The 23,895-nt window shown below is 42.7% G+C and overlaps 1 protein-coding gene across 1 annotated transcript; it reads left to right on the plus strand.

The window, feature by feature from the left end:
- The first annotated feature begins 6,201 nt into the window (after nt 1–6,201).
- Nucleotides 6,202–13,671, plus strand: HSP90AA1 (heat shock protein 90 alpha family class A member 1). Its single transcript, XM_032187887.1, has 11 exons — nt 6,202–6,318; nt 7,764–7,922; nt 8,021–8,387; nt 8,850–8,983; nt 9,435–9,743; nt 10,430–10,595; nt 10,863–11,053; nt 11,177–11,324; nt 12,418–12,686; nt 13,003–13,336; nt 13,459–13,671. The coding sequence occupies exons 2-11, from the start codon at nt 7,764–7,766 to the stop codon at nt 13,566–13,568; spliced, it is 2,187 nt and encodes a 728-aa protein (XP_032043778.1). The 5' UTR covers nt 6,202–6,318; the 3' UTR covers nt 13,569–13,671.
- Nucleotides 13,672–23,895: the final 10,224 nt, after the last annotated feature.

Here is a 23,895-nt window from a genome sequence, read left to right on the forward strand (position 1 = left end):
AATCCATGATTATCTGAAAGTAGTCTGTAATTTTAGAACCCTGTTTTTTCCCTTAACAGTATCTCTGTCATAAGATGAAAATACTAAGTCTGAAATACAGAGAAAATAAATTAAAATCTTCAGCCAGGTGCTACACAGTCTGCCCAGAACCTGTGACAAATTCAAATTAATTCTTCCCTCTTTCTCACAAGTACAAAGAACCAAAGTAAAGATGATATCCTATGTTGGAAATACAGAAAGGAGTCAGTGTCACTGACCTCTATTTTAAATGTTAATAATCTCTCTTCCTGAAAAATGTTGAACCCAAGCTTGCACATTTTTAAAATTTCTGTGGCTTCACATTTTTAAAATTTCTGTGGCTACTCAAACCTTTGTTGAAACATGCATCTAAACTACTACCTTTACTGTTATACTGAATCCAATATATATGAATCTGAATATATACAGGGAAAAAGTATCAAGTTATTGCCACACCTGATGATGAGGCTCTGTTAACTTTTCTAGTGTTGTGACCATCACAATTTTTGAATATCTTGATGGGAAGTCAAGGATTTTGTTTGTCTGGTGGCTTTTTAGTTAAACCACCTGCTCTCTTGAAGAGCTTTTTCTCGAAGTTTCTTCTCTTTCTGAATTAGGATCTATTGCAGCTTATGCCAATGAGTGGAAAAAAGCTCTGAATCATGGATAATAAATAAATAATTTAATAAAATAATTTTTTAAATATAAATAAATAAATAAATAAAGTTACAGCTGCCACCATCTCTGTTGTTCTTCCCTCAAAACTAACATCTATGGAACTATTCCTGATTGCTTCTTGTTTCAAAGGGGTTCTGATGGGTTCTGGTGGCATTCCACAGTCATTCTCCAAGCCGTGCAATTATATGTGCTGTTTTTTTTGGTCCCATGCTGGACAAAGACAACACACATTTCAGAAAACAGGTACTGCAGCCTCACGGTGCTCGTAAAGCAAAAAGCAGAACCAGATACTGGAAAGAACCACTTGTAATACTGTGGAAGACAAAGCGACCTTTGTCTCTCAGGTTTTCCTAGGTATAATTCTTGGTCTGTACATATAATTTCAGCTCAGAAGTGCATAATTATGCACTTATTCTGGGAAGGTATAAATCATGATATATGGCATAAAACTCCAAAAACCAGTATCTCTTGTTTAAGCCACAAGGGAATATAAAGATGAGGACAAAGTTAAAACGTTGAATGATACTGGTTATAATCTAACCTATTCATTTTGTAACAAACAGCATATGAAGTAATCTATGCTAAGATTAGACAGTTACGTTGTGGCTTTTCCACGCTCCTTCTCTCAGCCTTTCTATGCAGCTGAACTTTTATTGTAAATTATACTTGGCATTTGCTAGTGGAAATATTGATTCTCATTAAAACTAATGAATTTTTCTTCAACAGTTCAAGTCTCTTCAGAATTCCTTCTGGAGCAATGACTGACAGTTATCACACTCCCTAACACTTCCTTCAAAAAACCTGTACGTTTAGGAATGTGCCCTTGGTCCATACAATTCTTGCTGCCATCTACGGTTCAGAAGTACAACTACACTTTGTGAGATCGATTTTGTTCTCTGCCTTTCGAGTATCTTTCCACCACAAAAAAAAAAAAAAAAAAAAAAAAATCTAAGTGACTGTCGATCCTATTTCTAGTATGAATCACTTTCTTTTTTGTGACCCAAAGATCTTCTGATCATTTCGGCTCCCAAATAAGACAAGAGAAAGCAGGAAATGGGACAGCCTGATGAATCATTTTAAGAAAGCATGATGCTTTGTTCAGTCAGTGATCCACGCCAGCTTTACATTTCATTATGATAACACAGATTTTACATGCATAATTCTAGTGTGTTAAAGAAAACCAGACACATATTTCCACATCTTTCTACTTATGTCAGTTTTCTGAAATCTACTGTATAGGCAATTTCAATTGCTGCAGTTTTGTTTTCCTTAAGTAAACCCTGAAGTACTGAGATAACGACATGACAAATCTGTCTCAGAACTCAGACAGAATTAATTTCAAAAGCACTAAGGCTACAACATCAAACACTCAAAAATCAGTAAATGCTGGAGTTAAAATTCTCTATGCAGATTTCATTTAATTTCTTTGTGGTTTATAAAAATAAAAAAGTCTTATTCAGCAACACTGAAGAAGCCTGTGGCAGAATCAAGAATAAAACGCTGGGTTTTCCTGAGTGTTATTTCAGTGCTTTTAATATTAAATAACTTTCTTCCAGACGTCTTTTACTTTGTTCTATGTTATTTTGTAAGATCAATAAAGTTGTATAATTAAATCTTCTATTACAGTGCAAATGTATACAGGGAACAAGTATGGAGATCTTCCTTAGGAAATTGGCAAATGCAAGATTGAAGCCTATGCAGTTAATGCAGCGATATATCTAACTTTCTGGCATGTGTTGGTATGGAACAGTTTTTGATTAAGGACCGGTTTCTTCAAAATTTGGTTCAAGTCTGAATTTTCTGAAGGCAGAAGTTGCTCAGATTCTGATGAGAATGGCAAGTCAACTACCTGCCTGGGCTTTGACTGGGTATTGTGGTTGTTTTGTTTTGTTTTTGCATTTACATTGATGTTTGAGGTAGTACATTTTACTGAATAAACGGTAGTTTCCCCATGTTACTTATTTTAATACTGTATAATTGGAAAAAAAAAGAAACACCTTGTAACCATCCATCAAACACTGGTTACAAGTTGTTTAGTGGAAAAAAAATGGAAGAATGATTTTAGTCTACTATCCTAAGGCAATGAAACATATGCCGTGGTATGGTGGTTGTCCATCAGTCCCTCTTTAGTAAATTTGACCTACTTAAGCAATTCAATCAAAGCTAACACAGGAATAGAGATCACAGAGATATTTAGGTCTGAGAAAATCAGTAGGTGGGTAGCAGAGATGCATCCTCTTGTTGCCTCTTTTGAAGGAAGGAACAGGGAGAATCCTTGTTTTCTGACTGTCCTAGGAGCTAGGAGGCAACGGCTGGCTATTTATTGCCCAAGCCCAGATGTGCACTACCCGTAGAATGGACTGCTTGTTGTCCAGGCTGGAAATCAAAGGATAGACCTGGAACAGTGAGAAGTGTCAGGGGTGGGTAGGAGACATGGAAGGGAACAAGCGTGTGTGAATATGCCAAGAATGATGGGCTTGAAAATAACAGGCTTCAGCAATTCCCCCATTAATAGAGCTATTTGTTAAAATGGGGAAGTGTACTAATCTCTTAGTTGAGAAAAGGGAAATTTTGCACAGATTTTTCCCCAGTATTAACTCTGGCAGAAATTAAGTCTGGAACATTTTAGCCAGAAACAAGCAATACAGATCTGTGATCAGTTAAAACAGAGGAATAATAGGAAAAAAAATAATGCCAGTCTTCACCAGCCCTTATTGTGTAACAGAACAAGAGGAATATATTCAAAAATTGTGAAGAAAATATTAGCTTTACACAGGCACCCTGAAACTTGGGTTAAGCAGAGCTGGGAAAATTCAGATGGTTTGGAATGAGATTATGTTCTCCTAGTGGATTTGTCAAACAATTTTGACAAAAAAAAAATCAATCTGGTTTGAAGACAGCTTTTGAAAGCCAAATAACACAATCACAAAAGAGAAACAGAGTAACATGACTACTACATCAGACAGTCTGTGATCCTGCAGACTTATTCAAACCTTCCACAGGTCTTCTCATGCTTAAAATTAAGTATATTGTTAAGTCTGTATGACTGAATCCACATTAATCAAGAGATTAGAAAGGAAAAGATTTTCTTAAGAAAAACTTCTTAACTATTTCGATGAAAATGTCAATCTAATTTTTTTGACATCTCAAAAGGAAAGCACACAAATAATTTTAGTAGGATATTACGGGAAAAAATATTGGACAGATATCCGTAAATAATAATGGCTTAGCAGTTCTCTAAAATACAGAAGTTATTTTGAAGCAGATGGATGTTGGAGAACATTTCAGTTGATGGATTCTGAATGTAAAACTGTTCCAGCCTAAAAGGTTTGTCCTATAGAATTGACACTACACCAGGACTATATTTTATCTAAGAAAAGCATTAAACATACATTGGGTATAACTGCCACACTTTATTAGACAGTGGAAAAAAGCCATTAAGCTGCTTTATGGAAGCAGGCGAGCAAGGCAGCTGTACAACGACTGAAACCATAGTCACTACGTGAAGAAAGGAACATAAAGTATTCTACAAAGGATTTTGGTTCAGATTATTTTGTAGACATGTATTTGAGAGAAAGGAAAAGAAATGCGTGGAGAACCACCACAAACCCAGACCCAAAGAAGGTAAAGCATGGAAACAACTGGCGTGAGCAGCAAAGAGGTGGCCTGGGCAGGACCGCAGAACTTTCTAGGCTGAGCATTGGCTGAAATCCAGCTTCCTCAGTGAGCAACTACCTTCACTCTTACAGGTTTTCTTCCGTGTGCTGAGTAGCAGCTAATCTCACGCTAGTTTACGTTACTGTTGACACAACTATTAATTTTTCCTTCTAATTAAAATAACCGGCAGGACCCCGCGTTTTGGCCGGCTGTTTGGGGCAGAGGTGTAACACCAGTGTTTAGAAGGGCAGAGCCGTGTAAGTCATTGCACCAATGCAGATCCTCATGCAGATACTGCAGGAAGTACAGTGAAGCAAGCTGTAATTTTAATTCCTCAGCTGCTCCAACATAGTGTCTTAAACATATACTTAATGTACGTTCTTGCGTGTCAAAGATAGCAAAAAGGACTGAAAAATCCCTGAAAGACAGAACTCTGCAACAAAATCAAGCCCGTAGACCCCAGGTCAATCATTTTTATCTAGATCAAATTGCAGGATAAAAGGTTGTGGAGAATGTCAGATTCAGCATAAGGATCTTCAATTAAACGCATTAATAGAGCTAAGCATTGTAATATCTAATTCATTGGGCATGCCACCCTGTTTAATTTAGGATGCTTAACTGGGATAAGGGCATGCTAGGCATCTAAAAATAGCGTTCTCAAGTCAGTCAGATGCTGAACTAGATTGCTCTCTGGGGTACATTTAAGAGACAACAGAAAATGTCAAAAAGTCGGGCCTGGGATGAATTTTTGCTACAGAAAGCACATCCTTTCTATTCATTTAATAAAAATAAAACCGTTCCTTAGAGCAGGGATTCTCTAGGCTGATGTTTTCGTCACTGTGCAGTTTTAGCACGTAGATTCACTTAGTATTTATATCCCCTAAAGTGGATCAGCTCCAGGAAGAAAGTTTCAGCAGCCTGCTCCGGCACACGGGTGATGCAGATGGCTCTCCCGAGACACGCAAGACCTGCATTAGCTCCTTGCTCCCAATCAGGTCGTTCGGGATGTAAAAATAGCCTCACTATAACGCTGAACGCGTTAATCACAGAGCTGCACGCTGCAACCAGGCCTGTACTTATCAAAGCCTTTATGCAAGCTGCACAAATGCTCGGATCAAGGTGTCTGCGGCCGTGCCCTTTGAACACCAGAGGAGATCTCTGGCAGATTAGGCAGCCAAGGCCGTGTCTCAAGGCTCAAGGCTCTGGGCTCTCACAAACCAGCCTCCACCAGCACCCGCCCAGCAGCCGCTATTAGCGCCTCAGCCCTGAGGTAACCGCATCGCTATGTGCGCCCGCGCCTCTTGGCTTCGCTCCCTCGCCTCTCCTCATCCCCAAAGCACCACAGAGCCCGCGGGGCAGGTCCCACAGCCCCCCGTTGAGCCCTGCGAGCAGCCATCCCGCCCCCAGCGGGGCAGAAGCCTCCCCACAGCCCCCAGCCCCCTTCCCTCACGCTCCTTCTAGGAGCTTCGGCGGCCGGGGGGTGGGGGGGTGCCTCCCCCCCCCCTCCCCTCAGCCCCTCCTTCCCGCGCCGCGCGCGCGCTCCCAACGCCCTCCCCGCGCGCCCACCGCGCACGCGCCCCCCTCCCCACCTCCCCCCCTCCCATCTGAACGGAGCCAACGGCCAACGCCCGCCCGCCCTCGGCGCTCCTCCGTCCGCCGTGCGCGGCCGCCCGCGATTGGCTGGCGCCGGCTCGGCCCCGCCCCTCGGCGGGCGGGAGGCCCCGCCCACTCCTCCTCCCCCCTCCCCTCGCCGGCGCCCCCTCCCCCGCGGCCGCCAGTGAAGGTTCCCGATGGTTCTGGAAGGAGGCGGCGCCGGCTGTATAAAAGGCGGGCGGGCGGCCGGGGGCGCGCACTAAGTGGAGGCGCAGCGGTGCGGGCAGAGCGCGTCGGGTTCGCCGCTTCACTGAGGAGATCAGCAGAGCCCTTTAATCCTAACCACCACCACCACCCCCCCCAGCTGCCAAGGTGAGCGGCCGAGGCTGTGCCGTGAGGCGGCGGCGGCGCAGCCCTAACGGCCGCGCCTCAGCCCCAACGGCCGCGCCTCAGCGCGGGGCTGCCTGAGGGGAGCGGGGCGGTGTGTGGGGGGGTGGGGGGCCGCGTGGTGCAGGGCGATGGCGATGCAGCCGCTTAGCTGAGCGCCAGGCGGTGTCCGCGTGGCTGGGAGGGGGTGGTGGCGGCTGTGCGAGGTGGTTAATGAATTATTAGAGATTCTTGATTTTGCCTCGTGGCTTCCAGAGGTGGAAGGGGAAAATGGTGGATGGCATGAGGTGGGGGGGGGGGGGGTCGTGAGGGGATCGCGGTGGAGGGGGGGAGGAGCAGCCTGCAGGGGTTGTTCTGGGGGGGGAGAGGGGAATGAGCAGAGGTTGGTGAGGGGGTTGTGGGGTGTTGGGGCAGCTCGGTGAGTTCAGGGAGAGCCCGGCCGGCGGGGCACGAGGTGGATCTAAGATGGAGGCTCCCGCCGGGAGGGCAGCGCGGGGCGGCCGCTGGGAAGGACTCGGCCGGCATCGGGGAGGCTGCGCGGGGCCGCCGCTGACGGGGAGTGGGTGGAGGGAGAGGGGGGGCGGTAGGGGAAGGCTCTGGCAGTTTCTAGAACCTTTCCCGCTTCCATCGGGAGCCTGCAGGGGGCGCCGCAGGCAGGCACTGCCCCGAGCCGCGGGAAGGAGCCGGTCGGGCGAGCCGTCTGGTTATTCATCGCTTAGCTAGCCGTGCAGCTGGGGATTGCGCCCTTGCAGTTCGGTTCTGGTCATTCATCAAAGATTAAAAGTCGGTTGAAGGGTTTTTTGTTCGTTTTGAAATCGATTTGGCTTTCCTCAGTCCAGATTCATGATCTTTCAGGCAGCAGGCGGCTGTGCAAGTTCGGAGAATATACCTCTTTGTATGACAAGAGGAACAAGTTCAGTCGGGCTGGGTTGCCATTTTAGTTAGCATTTAATAAGTTCTGAGGATTGGGTATGCACGTGAAGGTAGTAGTTGAAGAAGCAGAGTTGGATGGGAGAAAGAGGAAATGGTCCAAATGGAAACTATTGTCATTCACTGACCTTAGAATAGCCTTGTTAGCCGTTCAAATTCTGGGCCATGTGTTCAGTTGTGTTTCTGTATTTTGCAGTATATATACTTGGTCTGTGACAGGGGGATGTAAGGGTGCAGAACTAGTAAATGCAAATCATACTGAATATAAGGCAAGTCCAGTTAAAGTATTTGCATCTAGTTTCCTTGTTCTTTTAGGAATTCAGGAATTACTGGTAGGGAATCACATGTGGAGCTTTTTGTGTCACTGTTGTGCTGTATTTGGCACCATAGAGTTAATAACTTGAATCCCAAATGCCATTGTCACTGCCTGTGAGGGGGAGGGGTATATGTAGCAAGCTAGTGCTTTTCAGAATGGAATTTAACTTGATCTCTCCTTACAGATGCCTGAGGCTGTGCAAACTCAAGACCAACCAATGGAGGAGGAGGTGGAGACCTTTGCCTTCCAGGCTGAAATTGCCCAGTTGATGTCTTTGATCATCAACACGTTCTATTCCAACAAGGAAATCTTCTTAAGGGAGCTGATCTCCAATTCCTCAGATGTAAGTACTTGAGATCTTAGGCTGGCTTGTGTCAGTAGAACTACTGAAACTTCTAGAAATAGGAGGGCAGTGTTAAAGCTTGCCTATCTTTTTTACAGGCTCTGGACAAGATCAGATATGAGAGCTTGACTGACCCAAGCAAGCTGGATTCTGGAAAAGACCTGAAAATTAACCTGATTCCAAACAAACATGATCGTACTCTGACCATTGTGGATACAGGCATAGGGATGACCAAAGCTGACCTGGTCAACAACCTTGGTACTATTGCTAAGTCTGGTACCAAGGCTTTCATGGAAGCACTGCAGGCAGGCGCTGATATCTCCATGATTGGCCAGTTTGGTGTCGGTTTCTACTCCGCCTACCTTGTTGCAGAGAAAGTGACTGTCATCACCAAGCACAATGATGATGAGCAGTATGCTTGGGAGTCATCAGCTGGAGGATCTTTCACTGTCAGGCTTGATAATGGTGAGTGTTGAATGTGCCTGCTCACTTTCTGAAGATGAGTCACCAAATCATTCAGATGCCTACCCTACTCTGTGCATTGGGAAAAAAGTGAGAGCAGTGATAGGTGATCAGGGTAGCACTGCCCATGTTTCAGATTAAGTTTAGTTTGAGTAATTGCACATGGTAGGCAATTCTCTATAGTAAATAGTGCATCATAATAAAGACATAAGTGCTTTAAGCTTGTGCAGGGAAATAATTCTATAGGAACAGAGCAATCAATGAAATTTTTCTGAAGTTCCTTTAAAATAGATTATGGTTACAGTAAGGTGGAAGTATCTGTAAGCCCAGTTTTGTACACAGTATATTTTTTGCCAGTGGTAAAGAAATGAGTGATAAGTATGCTTATAAACAGCAGATAACTTGAAGAGTTTGTCAAAGTCTGGTCTACTCCTGCACAAATAACACCTGCAAATTTCATTCTAGGTGAACCTCTGGGCCGTGGAACAAAAGTTATCCTGCATCTTAAAGAAGACCAAACTGAATACCTGGAAGAACGGCGAATCAAGGAAATTGTGAAGAAGCATTCCCAGTTCATTGGCTATCCTATCAGGCTCTTTGTATGTACCTTACTTGAAATTCTATTTAAATATAACCAATTCAAAATGAATATATTTTTAAGAATACTAACACAAAGTTTGTATAACAGATCAGTTTTACTACTTGTTGCAGATAGCTATGTGGATGTAGCCCTTTATCAAATGTTGCTGTTAACAGATTTTCTAAGATGAAGGGAAAAAAAAAGTTCTACCAAGCTACTAGTGCAACAGTTCCCACACAACTCAGACATTAACTGTATCTGGATGTATTCTCAGTGGGAATCTATTTTAACTTAATAGTGTAAAACACCACAATGGACATGAGCCAAAATGCCACCTCTGTATCAGCACTAATAAAAATGGGATGTAGGACAAAATATCTGAATGGAGGGCAAATACTTAAAGCAATAAATCTCAGAAGTGCTCATAAAACTTCAAGGTCTTTAAACCCAACTAATGATCCCCTTTGTAGGTGGAGAAAGAGCGTGATAAGGAGGTGAGTGATGATGAGGCTGAAGAAAAGGAAGAGGAAAAAGAAGAGAAGGAGGAGAAGACAGAAGACAAGCCAGAGATTGAGGATGTTGGCTCTGATGAGGAAGAAGAAAAGAAGGATGGAGATAAGAAGAAGAAAAAGAAGATCAAGGAGAAGTACATTGATGAGGAAGAGCTCAACAAGACCAAGCCCATTTGGACCAGGAACCCAGATGACATTACCAATGAGGAATACGGCGAATTCTACAAGAGTCTGACTAATGACTGGGAAGACCATTTGGCTGTCAAGGTAGGTTCTTGTTTGCCTTTCTGCAGGTGCAATCTTCTTGAACTAAAGCTATTTTCTAAATAAATTCAGTTCCATTGTCTTGCTGTAAATAGTTTACCATTTAGGGTGATAGTATTCAGTACACTCCAAGAGTGTGAGGGTCATTCTTGAGGTACAACTGTTCAGGCCAGTTCTAAGATTGTGCTCATAATCACGAGATCCACATCTCAGCTTATTGCAGATAGGATTGCAGGTGCTTTACCTGTATGTAGAGCTTAGTTAACAAATCTAATTGCAAATACCTAAAAGTAGGTCTCAAATACAAATGTAGAAGTTTAGAGGGTTTGTAGTGTAGTTCTCAACATTGTTGCAGTCAAAAGGTATGAGCAAGTGAATTGGAACTAGCCTTTTTGCATGTCACTGGTTGGAGGTGCTGTAAGAAAGCACATCCTTCACTGGAGCTCACTATGCAGCTGGGGGTTGAAGAGGTCTTCTGAAGCAGTCTGCTTGCCAGGTAGCAGTGGAACAGAACTTCAGTGCTGTACTGGAGAATGCTTGTTTTCCTGACCAGTGTCTGTCTTACTGCACTAATTTTTTTTTTTTTTTGAAATAGCACTTCTCTGCAAGCATAGAAGGAAGATATTTTTAAAGGGTTGCTTAAGTGAGAGCTGTGCAAATTGCAATAAGATGGTGTTGTTTTCTTGCAGCACTTCTCTGTGGAAGGTCAGCTGGAATTCAGAGCTCTCCTGTTCGTCCCACGACGTGCGCCTTTTGATCTCTTTGAAAACAGGAAGAAGAAGAATAACATCAAGCTGTATGTACGCAGAGTTTTCATCATGGACAACTGCGAGGAGCTGATCCCTGAATACCTGAGTGAGTATTTTTGACAAATACTTTCCTAAAAACGGGATTTACCTAGCAATTACAAAGTTCTTCTTAATATTGAAAAAAATAAAAGTAAATGTGGTGAGGGAAAGACAGTAGTTTCTAAAATGAGCTGATCAGGAAGTATCTGATCAGTTGAAGAAAGTACTGCATTATTCTGAGATGCAAATTTGTAATTCAAAGCCACTGAAGTGGTGGTTAGAAACTGAATTTCTTCATCATCTGCAAAACTTAATTCTTTTCATCTCTTTCCAGATTTCATGAGAGGTGTGGTAGATTCTGAGGATTTACCTCTGAATATTTCTCGTGAAATGCTCCAGCAAAGCAAGATCCTGAAAGTTATTCGGAAGAATTTGGTAAAGAAGTGCCTGGAACTCTTCACTGAGTTGGCTGAAGACAAAGAGAACTACAAGAAGTTCTATGAGCAGTTCTCCAAGAACATCAAGGTTAGTGTCTTCTCTGCTTAATACCAACTGTAAAAGCTAGAGGCTCTTGTTAAAAAGTCCTCATGAAGCTTAGTATTTATTTTAGGGAATAGCACATTGATTTATCGTCTTACATTTTTGTAGCTTGGTATACATGAAGACTCCCAGAACCGCAAGAAGCTGTCTGAGTTGCTGAGGTATTACACCTCTGCATCTGGTGATGAAATGGTTTCTCTGAAGGACTACTGCACTAGGATGAAGGAAAACCAGAAACACGTCTACTACATTACTGGTGCGTTGGAGACAATTGCCTGGGTGACAAGCCTGTGTACACATACAGGCAGGGTTATTTTTGGGGATAAGGATGTGGTAAATAACCATGGTAATGACCTCTGAAGAAAAATGAAGTTCTCTTCATGTAAAAATGATGCATTAGCACAATTTTTAATCTGATAAAAAAAACCTTCAGTTGTACTGAAGTTACACTGTTTTCTGATCATCAGTTAGTTGCCTTGTCAACATGTCTTGCTAGTAGTTATGACTGAGAAATGTTGACATGTATCCTGGGAAGGTGAAACTGTTAATGTAAGTTACTATCAAATCCCTTGAGGACTATAGAGCTTTTGAAATGAATAGATGGTGCTTGCAGTGCTAAAGCCATCTAAAATGGAGCTGCAGTTGTGGTTCATACTATGTCCTCATTCATGATGACAGTGGATCTAGCTAGGGGTAACACTTTCTTCAGTTGAACTTACTGTACTTCAGGAAGCTTGCAGGGTGGCTTAGGATACTCACTGTTGTCAAATTTGAGCTTACTGCTGCCATGGTAACTGCTCTATTCAGGAGCTATAAAGCTTAAATGAGCTGTAATAGAACAGCTGCTCTTGAAGCATTCCTTAAGTTCTAAAATGCAAAGTTCAGGGTCATTGCTTCCTTGAATGATTCAGAAGTCCTTCATGTGCCTCTAAGATAGCTTTGCGTTTGGACTAAAAATAAGGCTAATAAATCTGGCTAGGAGTACCTGATCTCTAATAGATAACTCAAAGGAGTTTTAAGTATTTGGGCAGCAGAAAGTAAGACTTGCAAGAGGAAAATGCTATAGAGGGCTTCCCAGTTTTCTCAGTTGTCAAGAGTGGGAAACATGGCTTGGCATTTCAGATGTTATTTCAAACCAGAGAATTATTCCAAGCTTCAATGTTGGTTGGAAAGGCTTTTGAGTCTTACCAGGCCAAGATCTTCCAGTAGATTGTCATATACTTGTTTTATGTCCCTGTACTTTCCTGGTAATGGCTATGGAGCATTGTTCAAAGTGTTACACAGGCTCTTGCAGAAAACAAGTTGCCATGTTAAAATGCAGGGGCTCAACCAGTTCATGCTTCTTACAGGTGAAACAAAAGATCAGGTGGCTAACTCCGCCTTTGTGGAGCGTCTTCGCAAACATGGCCTGGAAGTGATCTACATGATTGAGCCTATTGATGAATACTGTGTGCAGCAGCTGAAGGAATTTGAAGGCAAGACCCTGGTTTCTGTAACAAAAGAGGGTTTGGAGCTTCCGGAAGATGAAGAAGAGAAAAAGAAGCAGGAGGAGAAAAAAGCCAAGTTTGAAAACCTTTGCAAGATCATGAAAGATATTCTTGAGAAGAAAGTAGAAAAGGTAATTAGTATTCAGTTTGTATGCAACAAGTTGTTCAATTATCTGAAACAAAGGTCTTGCAGAGAAGACTACAGTACAGTCTGAAACTGGCTTTTAACAGCTGTAATCATTCTGCAGGACAGAGCTTTGCAGATGTGTTTTCTAGTGAAGTTAGGTGATTCTCCTGTTAGTATTGCGAATTCCTCAGCTGTGATTTGAGTCACATGTCTTCATGACATGCAGTGTTTTAAACTTGCACCTTAGTTAAGTCAGTGGGGTTCTGATTCAATGGAAGTACTGAAATGCTAAGTTACAAATCATGGCTTTGTTTTCCTAGGTTGTTGTGTCCAACCGTTTGGTAACTTCTCCATGCTGCATTGTAACAAGTACATACGGCTGGACTGCCAATATGGAGAGGATTATGAAAGCGCAGGCATTAAGAGACAACTCCACAATGGGATACATGGCAGCAAAGAAACACCTGGAGATCAACCCTGATCATTCCATCATTGAAACACTGAGGCAGAAGGCAGAGGCTGACAAGAATGACAAGTCTGTAAAGGATCTTGTCATTTTGCTGTATGAAACAGCACTCCTGTCCTCTGGCTTCAGTTTAGAAGATCCTCAGACACATGCCAACCGCATTTATAGAATGATCAAACTTGGCCTGGGTAAGTTTTCTCTGGGACAGACTGGAAAATGGCATTAAGCACCTCAGGCCAGCTGAAGTGTGAAGTAGGTAAAAGTCTGAGTTCCATGGGCACTAACGGTCCCTTTTTCCTTCATTGTACAGGCATTGATGAAGATGATACTGCTGCAGAGGAAGCTAGTCCAGCGGTTACTGAGGAGATGCCACCTCTTGAAGGAGATGATGACACATCACGCATGGAGGAGGTGGATTAAAACAGTTTACAGGAACTCATGAATGTTTCCTTGGCTAATATGAATAAGTTATATTTTGTATATTATGAATGTTACCTGCCAAAAAAAAAAAATCTTTGACACTTTGTCTGCATTCCCTCTTTATATTTATTTTCAAAGATGTTATACCTTTATTTTTGTTACATTGCTTTTTCAGCTGATGTGAGATACAAATGCCATTGAGGGAATATTTTCTTTAACACTGTACAACCCTAGACAGGCAAGTAAGGAGTAGTTATTTTTGTCTGTATTAGCTGGTTGCAGGTGGCAGGGTTTTTTGACTTATTCTTAATTGCCAGAAATTGGGGGAAGTAACAAAGATGGTATGACATCTGGATGTTAAAGTTGGTTTAGTGTTAATACAGCTCTTCAACTTGGAATATGTCTAACATACAGTACCTAGTAACTAGGTATCTATGAGAGCTGAAATACTTGGGGAAGCTTTAACCCTTTTGCTCCTAACAAGGTCTTGATGTTTAAAGTTGTTTTTTATACTGTTCAAGGATTCTGGATTGCACTCTACCATAGAATAGAATCCACTGTAAATCTCTATTGTGACTTATGCAACTCTGCATGTACAGTTCAAACCTAGAACTGTAAGAATAAAAGTGTTAAGAATGAGTCGTGTCATTGACTTGTCTGTTAACACTGGGAACCAAAACTGCTGCCATTAGCATGAGTGCTGCTTTGGATTTCAAGTACTAGCTGCTGACTTAAATCTACAATTGACAATGCTGTGCAGTGGTGCTGCAGAACATGCAGTAACATGTTGGAAGGTAGAGGCAGTACTGACTTGAAATTAGGTTTAACTTAATGTTTCTACTGAGCAAAGTGTAGTAAAGCGTTATCTGTTTTAAACTGACTTTTGTATGTCAGTATACTGGATAGAAGTGCTTGTTTCTGCAAATAAAATTTCTCAAAAATGAAATTAAGGAATTGAATAGAAAAATCATAAACTCCTTCAGTATTGTGCAATCCCTAAAAGTAACTTGCATGAAGGCTTCTGTGGTGGTTTTTATGGGTGTTTTCTTTGATTTCAATGCCTCAGTTGAAGCTTGCTGTGTTCTTTGGGCTGCACTTGTGTTAAACTACTTCAGTAGGGAGATAACCATGCTTGTCACTGAAATGGAGGACTTGAACCATGAAGGGGAAGTGGCATCTGCTTCCAAAGTTCATGAAAGAAACATGCCTTCCAAAATGACATCAGTATTAGTGAGTTCACAGTGCCTTACATGTCCTGTCATGTGCCCAAGTTGGTTTAAAAGCTTTTCCCAGCTATTAATAGCTAGAAGAAATAAATAATCCGAAGCATCTACAAAATGGCTAAAAGTCGTTAAGTGTGACTCCATGTGAGACAATTGTCTTCCATGGTTGTGTTACTCTATCATTGCTTAAAATGTCCCAAACTGCTTTGAATTACAGGTATCTCAAAAAGGTTACAGAAGGGTTTGGTACTTTTCATGTTAGTGCAAATTGCACTCAGCAAGGCAAAGGTAAGATGTCAAAACATGAAATGCACTTAGGCAATGAGGCAACGTGTTTTTGTTCTCCCCTGCCCCAGTATGAAAGCAAGACAAGACCTACCTAAGTTTAATGTCACTATTTCTAGGGCTTCCCTAGTTACCTCCAGTTAACATGCAGTTTCAGTGTTAAACAGCATGGTTAGGGTGAGATGTCTTCCAGGCATACAACTACATTCTCTTGCCATAGTAATGAATGTGCTGTTGCTATAGTAATGAATGTGACATAAGGACAGATGCTGTCCTGGCTTCTAAGGGGGGTTGCAGAGTTAGAAATGTGTGTCCATCGATACTGACTTGCATTTTCAGACCATGGGTGATAAAAACTGATCAAAAGGTGAAGGCTTCATCTTGGAGATGCTTAAATACTTAAAACCACTGGGTTGAATTCTGTCAGCTTTAGGTAATTTCTCCAAGGTCTCACTGGCAGAAATTCTTAGTAGTATTGTACCACAACTGAAGACTTAGCTTATTAAAATGCAAGTACTTCTGTGTCTTATAACTAGGATCTATTCTATAATGTCTTCAGAATTCAGATCCAAAGGGTGCGATGGCATAGAAAAGACTGGAGACAGATTAAGGCAGTGAAGCAATGACTGAAGTTTTCACCTCCCTTGGAAATTTATCTGTTAGAAAATAACACAGGTGAAATGTGGGGGTTACCTCCAGCATTTCTTGCAGTGAGACTGAGTTTCCTGCATTGTATTACTGGAGTGGTCAGACCTTAGATCTTGCAAAAAGGACACAAGAACAAAATGTTTTTTTTTTTTTTTTGCATAGAATGTAGAACTCCCCTCATTATCAGGTTTTTGCTGAAATACATTTTAGTACCGATAAAAATTTTGCTTGGCTACTGTAATGTAGCAAGTTCCCGGCTTTGTTTCATGTACTTTGTTACTTTTTAAATAGTAGATATTGCAGAGTGCAACAGTAGAATTTAGGAAAGAGGAGTGACCTCCTGAAGGCAACTTGGATGTCTTTCAGGGCTGGTTGGCTGTCCAGTGAGGCTCATGGTACAGCATTGCCGAGAATTTAGAAGTTTTTTTTTTATGTGGAAATGCAGTAAAACAAAGGCTTAGATACCAGTGTAAAAATGTTTCTGCTTACTGGAGCTTCAGTACAGTGGAATCAAACCATGTTGAATAAGTGATTACAATGAAACCTTCATAGTTTGGCCCTGCGCTCTCTTGCCTCCATGTTTAGAGATAATGTTGCTGTCAGTTGGAGGTTTTGCTGAAATTCAGAATGTTTTCCTGTTAATACTAGTCATCTCAGAATTGTAGCAAGATATTAAAACTGTAGCAGGGTATTAAGATGCTTAAGTCATCTAGTACTTGATTCCTCAGCTCTTGGAGGAAGCCTGGTACACTCATCTGTAGGGATTTTTGAGCCTTGGGAGCTGGTGCCCCTATTGTTCTAGTGAAAGGCTCCCACCATTGTGTGCAGTACAGCCCTGAACTTGGATGGTGGCAGAGAAGCAATGTAACTTCCATTGTACTAGAAACTGTAACAAACAATTGAACTAGACTGAGTTCAGTTTTGTGCTGTGATGAATGAGATGGAATTGGATTTATTTCATAAAATGCTTAGAATGCACTATTTGATAGTCATATATATAAACATATTTCACAGGCAATGTTGTGTCTTGAGCTTTTCCATTCATTTGCAGCTGAATATGAGATGTTCATTCATGTTCTTAATTTGTAGTTGGAGATCTTAACAATTTTATAATAGAAGCTTTTGCAAATTCATCATTTCAGATGGTCTGCCTGTGAGTAAATTAAACTTCTCTTAGATCAGAACTTGCTTAACAGTGAGGGCAAGAGTGACATGAATTTCAGATGTCTTTTGTCTCTGGTAGTTCATTGTAGGTTAACATTTGAATGTTCTTTATTTAAAACAAAATAATCCTTACAATGATAAGTGATTTCAGATAAAGATGTGTTTTTATGCTAGTCAGTTGTATAAACATTGTATTTTTAAAAATTAAGGTCAAAAAAAAACAACAAAAAAAACCCACGCCCCGATGAATAAACTCAATCTCAACTATGGCTGGTCCGAGGAGGAGGTGTATTAGAGAAGCATTCAGTGTCCTTAGCAGCAGCATGAAGAGAAGACGGAGACGTGCTTCCTTTCACACCAAGGTGCAGTTCTGATGGGATGATGAGGGTGGGTGGCAAAGGTTGCCTTTTTTTACCCCAGTGCACGGAATTCTCCTGATTTTGAGCCACTGGGCCATTAAAGTAGAACCAAGTATTTTGTTAATGCTTTAAAATACAAGAGTTAGTATCCCAATATATTTCACTGTTACTTTTACTTACCTATTTATGGCTGATTATAAATGATAATTGTTGAGTTGCCTTTTTATATTGGAAAACATACTCCATATATTTTTTCTGTAGTAGCTTTTAAAACACCATTTTTTAATGAGGCCTTTTCATGTACTGTTCCTCTGTTTTGCTGGCCTCTGTGGCAGGCGGTACCGTGCACTGGAAGTCTGCAGGAAACCTTTACCCTGATATTTCAGTGATTCCTTTGGTAGGAAATGACCTAGATAGTACAGAACTCATCTCACTCACTTGGAGTCATTTTATTTTAGTTTTTAGATGCTTATTGTGGTTACTCAGAAGACAGATCACTTCACGCAAATTGCAGTGTGAATTTCACTAGCGGTAAACATCAAAGAAGAGTTAAACCTGTACTGATGCATGACGTGCCAGAGGCAGTAGCTCTGAGACAGCATTTCCCTTTAGAAGACCAACAGATTGCTCTTACACCTGAAAACGTAGTCCTGTCTGTTAGAGAGTCCCACAGTGATGTTTACATGGCACCAGAAAACTATTCTAAAACACCAATGGAAACAAATGTTAAGGAGAAATCTGCTTTTCCAACAGCCTTAGCAGAATTTTATGATGTGTCTCAGAGATCTGGAGCTAGTGCAGAGGCAAGGTGGCCCCAGAGGCGTGAATGTCCCTCACCCATGGATATCGAGCCTTCAAGATCTATGGGATTTCTGGAGAACATCACAACTGCTTTGCAGCAACCCCCACTACCAGAATCGGACGGTGATGTGTAAGCAAAGAACAAATGTTTCCAAATGTTTCCTGCTGAAAACTTAATGAAAGAAAACTTCATGTCACCTAAAGTAGGTGTGGCTGTATTACTGGCATCCCCAATACTTTGTCCTGTCATTAATGCACCGTGAAACTTCTGACATTTTCCTATCTTCCTTTGGACAATAGAGGTTGTATAGTAGAATTAAGGTTTCAAAATCATAATTGTTTATACATACAGACAACTACAAGGGAAGGCTTTGTGAAGTTTAGGTGGTCAAGAAGGACAAGTCTGCCTTAGGTTCTTACAACTGCTAGTTGATGGGTCTGGAAAGGCAAGGCTTCTGGGAAGATAAATTCCCTCCTTCAGACTTACTATTTTTTTGCCAGGGAAATAGGAGTATTGGTTCATCAAGGTACCAAAATACTTTTTTGTTGTGGTTGGATTAAAAGTAATGCAGGGGATGATGTGATGTACATGTGACTGGGATATTCTTATTGCCGTTTCTCCCAGGTTGTTCCTGAGGCATGTGAGAGTCAGGCTATAAAGGCAGCGTGCTGACTACTGCTCGTTTTCTTCAGGCTCTTAAGTGGCTCTTAAGTGGTTGAGCTAGAAAGTTTGCCAACCTAATCCCTTCTGCAATCATTTAAATGTTTGCTATGCTTCATTAGTCTCAAACAATTTACTTGATTTTAGTCATTTTCTGAAGTGTACATGAGCTAGTTTTTGGCAGAGCTCATATACGTTGAGGCAGATCTGAAACTGAAGTATCAAGTAATTATGAAATAAGCCTCTTGGTCCCATGGTATTCTGTTAGCATAGGCGGGTAAGGTAGCTGGCATTGGAGAGTTCCAATAGGAAGGGAGAGGTGTGAAGGACATTTTTTTTCTCCAATAAATTGGGTGTATCTATCTGTAGCATCTTAATTCCTGGGCATTCCCAGCTAACAGGAACTGTTTCCAGCACTCTGTGATATGAGATGGCCAGATCACTCATGTTACTCCCTATCTTTTCAAAGAACAAAAGTCCACCTGAAGATATCAGACTGCACTAAAGAAGTGAAAAGATGTCAGCTTCAAATGCAGTGGAGCCAGTCCTGGTAACTATCTGCCGTGGAGCCCAGTAGGCACCTTGTGTTCTGCTTGAGAGGAGAGTGAGTGATGTACTTGATAGTACAACCAAGCAGCAATTCAGCAATTCCAGGGCCAGGATGTTATGAAATCACTCTGGGAAGCAAAGCCAAATGTTAAGGCTGCTGCACAAGGCAAATCCCTAACGGCAGGAGGGTCACGCGAGTTCAGTTCTTTGCAGCTCCTGATTTAACACGGTCAGCATGTACTGTAACATTAGTTTCCAGGTGCACCATTTCAGTTTGAAATTAGAGCCAGAGCAGAAGACTGCAACATCTATTGAATGTGGTCAGAATTAAGAGTTCTTTCTGCTCCGTTCTCTTGCTTTTCCTCCAATCTACTTTCCATTAAGAGCAAGACAAAACCTGTAAATGCCGGTGATTCCCATGAAAGGTAAAAATGAGACATGACATCTGCTCGGTATCCTTGTGGCCCTTTTGCCAAGACATAACAGGTGGATTTGGGGATCCATGGAATTTTGGTACCTCTAGGTAGAAACAGGGTACTGTCCTGTTGCCTGAATGGTGGCGTCACCTCGAGGTCCTGTAGGATCCACAGACCCCTGCCAATGTGAGTGAGCTCTGTAACTGTGAACTGAAAAGCTTTCACCTTTAGGCTGCTGGTACCAGCACTGACTGGGCTGAACAGAAACATTTCACCTGGAGCTTGGCTCTGTACTGAATGTATATATCAAGCTTACTGTATGATAACAGGTTAAAGACAGGACTGTGTGTACTCCTTAAGTAAATAGATTTTGGAGGGTTCACTAAAACTGGCTAGCCAGTCAGAGAAACGGTTATATTGCAAAAACTCAACCTAGTCCTCTCCCAGTTTATGAAGTCCCCATTAAGCTTTTATGCTGCCCACCGTTCAATCGGCCTGTCTCAGCAGTGGTGTAACCATAATGGTGAACAGAACAAGCTGAAAACGCAAAAAAATGGCTGATTTATTGTATTCCTCAAGTGATTCCAATACGTCCCTTGATACTCAGTTGGTATGAAAGCCATTGCAAGTAGCAATTAGAAAAAGCAGTATGCATTTTGAGAAGCCAGGCACATACTCAAGCAAGAAAGAGCTCCACGTCAGAAAGCAGAAGGCTTTTGTTGAATAGTCCCCAAAAATTTGGCAAAACATTACTTTAAAATAAAAGTGGAGCAGAACATGTATGTGAGAAGTCTCCAGAGTAACTTCTGCCCTTCACCTCTTAGGATTAGATCACACTGGGCCCAGTGGTGCCCACCATGGGTGTATGTGTATAAACAAGAGTTGCAATGTTCCAATACTTTGATGTATTACCACCTGCAGGTAGCTCTGAGCATTAGGTCCGGTGTCTGCAGTGCAGCTCACCAGGCGGGTGCAGTGACTTCCGTCAGCTTTCAGGCAGGGCTTCACGTCCCGCCTTCAACTGATGTAATTACTGATGCAGCTGAACGAAGTCTGGGAATGTAAAGAGAGCTTAGGAAACACACACACACACAAAACCACCTTACTAGTCATGTGTAACTGGTTTTAGTAAGTGGAGTCTGCATTTTCATGCTCTGACCACCTTCCCTGCCTTCTCAGCATCCAAATTACAAGACCCCAGCCCTGAACCTAAAAAAGCAGCTAAGGAAACTGAGGCAGCCAAAATACCATCCTTACTCTTATGGTCTTGAAGGGCACGTGGACGCTCCAGGGGTATTGATATAAAGCACTTCATCTTCAGAACAACATCAGCCTGTCAAAGAAGCTCATGGGTGGCTAAGGAGCTATATTTCAAGTTAGGCAAAATATTTCCTCTCTGCTGCTCACAAACAGACTTTGAAGTAAACCAGCAATAGTCTGGCTTGCCTTTAAAAATGTAATTCCTTCTCCAAACATTAGTGTGGCTTTCTCGCTTAATAAAACACAAGTTTTACGTGTTTGCTGTGGAATGTCCACTATATGCACCCACAACCCAGGAACTTACAGGAGGCTTTCTGACAAGCGTGAAGATGCGTCAGCTGCCAGCCGTGGGAGCTGGTCCTCAGCCTGAGGAGCTTTGGCTCCTGACCAAACAGCTGCCAGGAAATGCTAAGTGCATGGCTCTGCTACAACTGCGCAGAAATGCTGACAGCAAAGTACTGCTAAAATGTTGCTGCTTTGTAAAGTTAGACTGTGGCAGTTTAACAAAGTAACTCTTAAATGCCCAATTCCCAGCTGGCCTGGGGTTGTGTTTCAGAGCCTGGGAATCAGCAGGTGCTTCCCCAAGATGCAAATCTTGTTTCTGACCACTTGCCTCAGCAGGAATGATGTTTCCCAGCTTCACTCACATGATGGTTAATGTAGCTCTCATGAAATAAAGCACTGAAGAAAATCTCTCTCTTCCCTATTGAGCTGTTTCTTGCCTTAAATATCGATTTAAACATATCAGCGCTCTCAACCAGAGCTTAATTCATTCCCTTTGTGAAATGATTTTTCCAAGGTCATGCATCAAGGCGCAAAAGCCAAGAACAGAACCTCTGCTTTAACTCCCAGTGCAGGTCTCCAGCTCGTGCTGCCTCTGATGTACAGAAGAAAACCAAGAATCTTTAAAACCCCCATGGTTCGTATACCACAGAATATCCATTATTGGATTTGCTCCCAAGGGATTGTTCAGAACAGCTAGCTCAGAACATGGCACGTCTGTACTCACAGACCAGGGCAGACACCAAGGACATTTCTTTGTCTTCCAAACCCTTCTGTCACACATCACAGAGAGAAGATTTCATGAAGAAGAGAATGGGATGTTGTTGTGTGCAAACAGCTGCGAGTACAGGAATTCAAAAGCTGGCTTTGTTCTCTCTCTCCTAAAGAATCAGCAGTCACATATTAACCATAATAGCTATTGTAGGCTTTTCAAGGTAAGCTGCAGAAATGAGGAAACTGCGGCACCAGTTGTAGTTCAGCCATGCTTGCAGTCATGTACGGCACCATATGTGCAAGTACAAACAAAGTAAGGGATAAAGCCAATTCCTGTTAAGCAAAACAGCCTCAAACTGTGCTTGTAATGTCTTTATTCACAGCTTGATTTTAATAGGAAATTAAGTCAAAGATTTCCTGAACTGCTGATAGACAGAAACACTTCCACAGTGCGAGATGAGCTTGCAGTTTCTACAGTACCTTGTTTTCTTCAGCTTGTCACAACACACAGGATTGACTGAGATTTATTTTGATCCGCCATGGGTTGACCTTTTTGTGACTGCAGAACTTCATACTCTGTACCTCCTTCGTCTGATCAGCTCAGGTAAAACCACTCTCACCACAATGTGGTCCCATCTTGCATTTTTAAAAATATTTTTTGCAGGGAAGATGTGATTCCTATTGCACTGTTTCACCTGTAATCCCTCAGAGACTAACAGTTGTCTTGATTACCACCTGATGGGTCCTTATGCTAACACCTGTTGCTTATAAAGCATTAGTAGCTTGCTTGGGCAGGCTTGTTGGAAGAGAAAGTTCTCTAAGCTATGTTGATGGCCGTGTGTGCTCAAATCAGCTGGAGCTGCAAGCACCCACTGAGCACTTCTTCGATCCCACCTCCCTGGTGTGGGAAACTCTTGACTGGTCTGTTCTGATGTGGAAGCAGCTGAAGGTTCCCAAAAGGGGAGCTAACTATTAGACTGGTCTCAGCCTGGGCACAGAAGGTAAGGAGGTGGAAGAGGAGCTGTCAGGGGAGAAGAGAGGTGCATGTGGTTAGGTGTACAGCTGGTGGGAGGGGTGGAGCAGAAGTTTCTGGGGTGTGCTGTGGGCTTCTGGTGCAGCTGCTCTCCCTCTAGGGTCTCCTGGTGTTTTTTTCAGAGCGATGACCGGCTGCTGGCTCTGCTGACAGACCCTTGGCTCTTACACTCCTTTGGTCATTTTCTGAGGGCTGTGTGAATGTACAGGGGCTACAGGAAATAAATCCATGAGAGCAGAGGGGGAGCGATGCATCTCTGGCTGCCAGGCCTTGTAAACTCAACTGCAAATATATGTGCTTTTTGTATAACAAATGCAGTGAGCAGAGGCTCAGACAACCACTTTGTTCTCTGTAGATTGCTTCTGCAGACCTCCCCACGGCTGGCTCTCATGGACTCCTTTTGTGGAGGAGTCTGGGGCCTTTGGTTGTGGCAGAGAGCACTCTGCCAGGAGGCCTTACCCTTCCTTGCCCTTGCTTTGCTTCCACCTTTCTCAGCAGAGAGGTGCTTCTGTGCTGGGGGAGCTGAGCAGGGAGGCAGGTGTGAGCAGCGGGGGCAAGAGGGGGCTGGGAGCCCAGGCATATAAAGCTGGAGGAGGGTGTGGGTGCTGGAAGAAGATGGCCTTGGTGGAGAAGAGGCGGAGGAGGCGACATCGGGCTGGGCAGCCCATGGAGGGGCTGGGGAGAGGTGAATCTCCTGCAGGCAGAGCCCCTGGGGAGGGCAGGGGGTGCGCGGGGACCCCAGTGCTGGGTGGGAGGGCTGGGAGGAAGGGTGGCTGAGAGTGGCTTTGTGTTCCCTTTCTCTAGCCTAGTCTGGTGTCTTGAGCACAGACTCTTCTTTGAGGGTCTTATAGTGCCATTTCTTAAAAACAAAACAAAAAAACCCTTTACCAAATGTAAGCTGCTTCTTCAAAAAATGTGCATCTTTCTCATGC

This window comes from Aythya fuligula, chromosome 5 (genome assembly GCF_009819795.1).
Source record: "Aythya fuligula isolate bAytFul2 chromosome 5, bAytFul2.pri, whole genome shotgun sequence".
In the NCBI taxonomy this organism is placed as follows: domain Eukaryota; kingdom Metazoa; phylum Chordata; class Aves; order Anseriformes; family Anatidae; genus Aythya; species Aythya fuligula.

What these genes read in the sequence shown, in the direction of transcription:
- HSP90AA1 (XM_032187887.1), top strand. Translation starts at nt 7,764, where the DNA reads ATGCCTGAGGCTGTGCAAACTCAAGACCAACCAATGGAGGAGGAGGTG. An exon ending in AAGACCATTTGGCTGTCAAG is followed by an intron (nt 9,744 to 10,429) that starts GTAGGTTCTTGT and finishes GTTTTCTTGCAG; the next exon opens with CACTTCTCTGTGGAAGGTCA. An exon ending in AGTTCTCCAAGAACATCAAG is followed by an intron (nt 11,054 to 11,176) that starts GTTAGTGTCTTC and finishes ACATTTTTGTAG; the next exon opens with CTTGGTATACATGAAGACTC.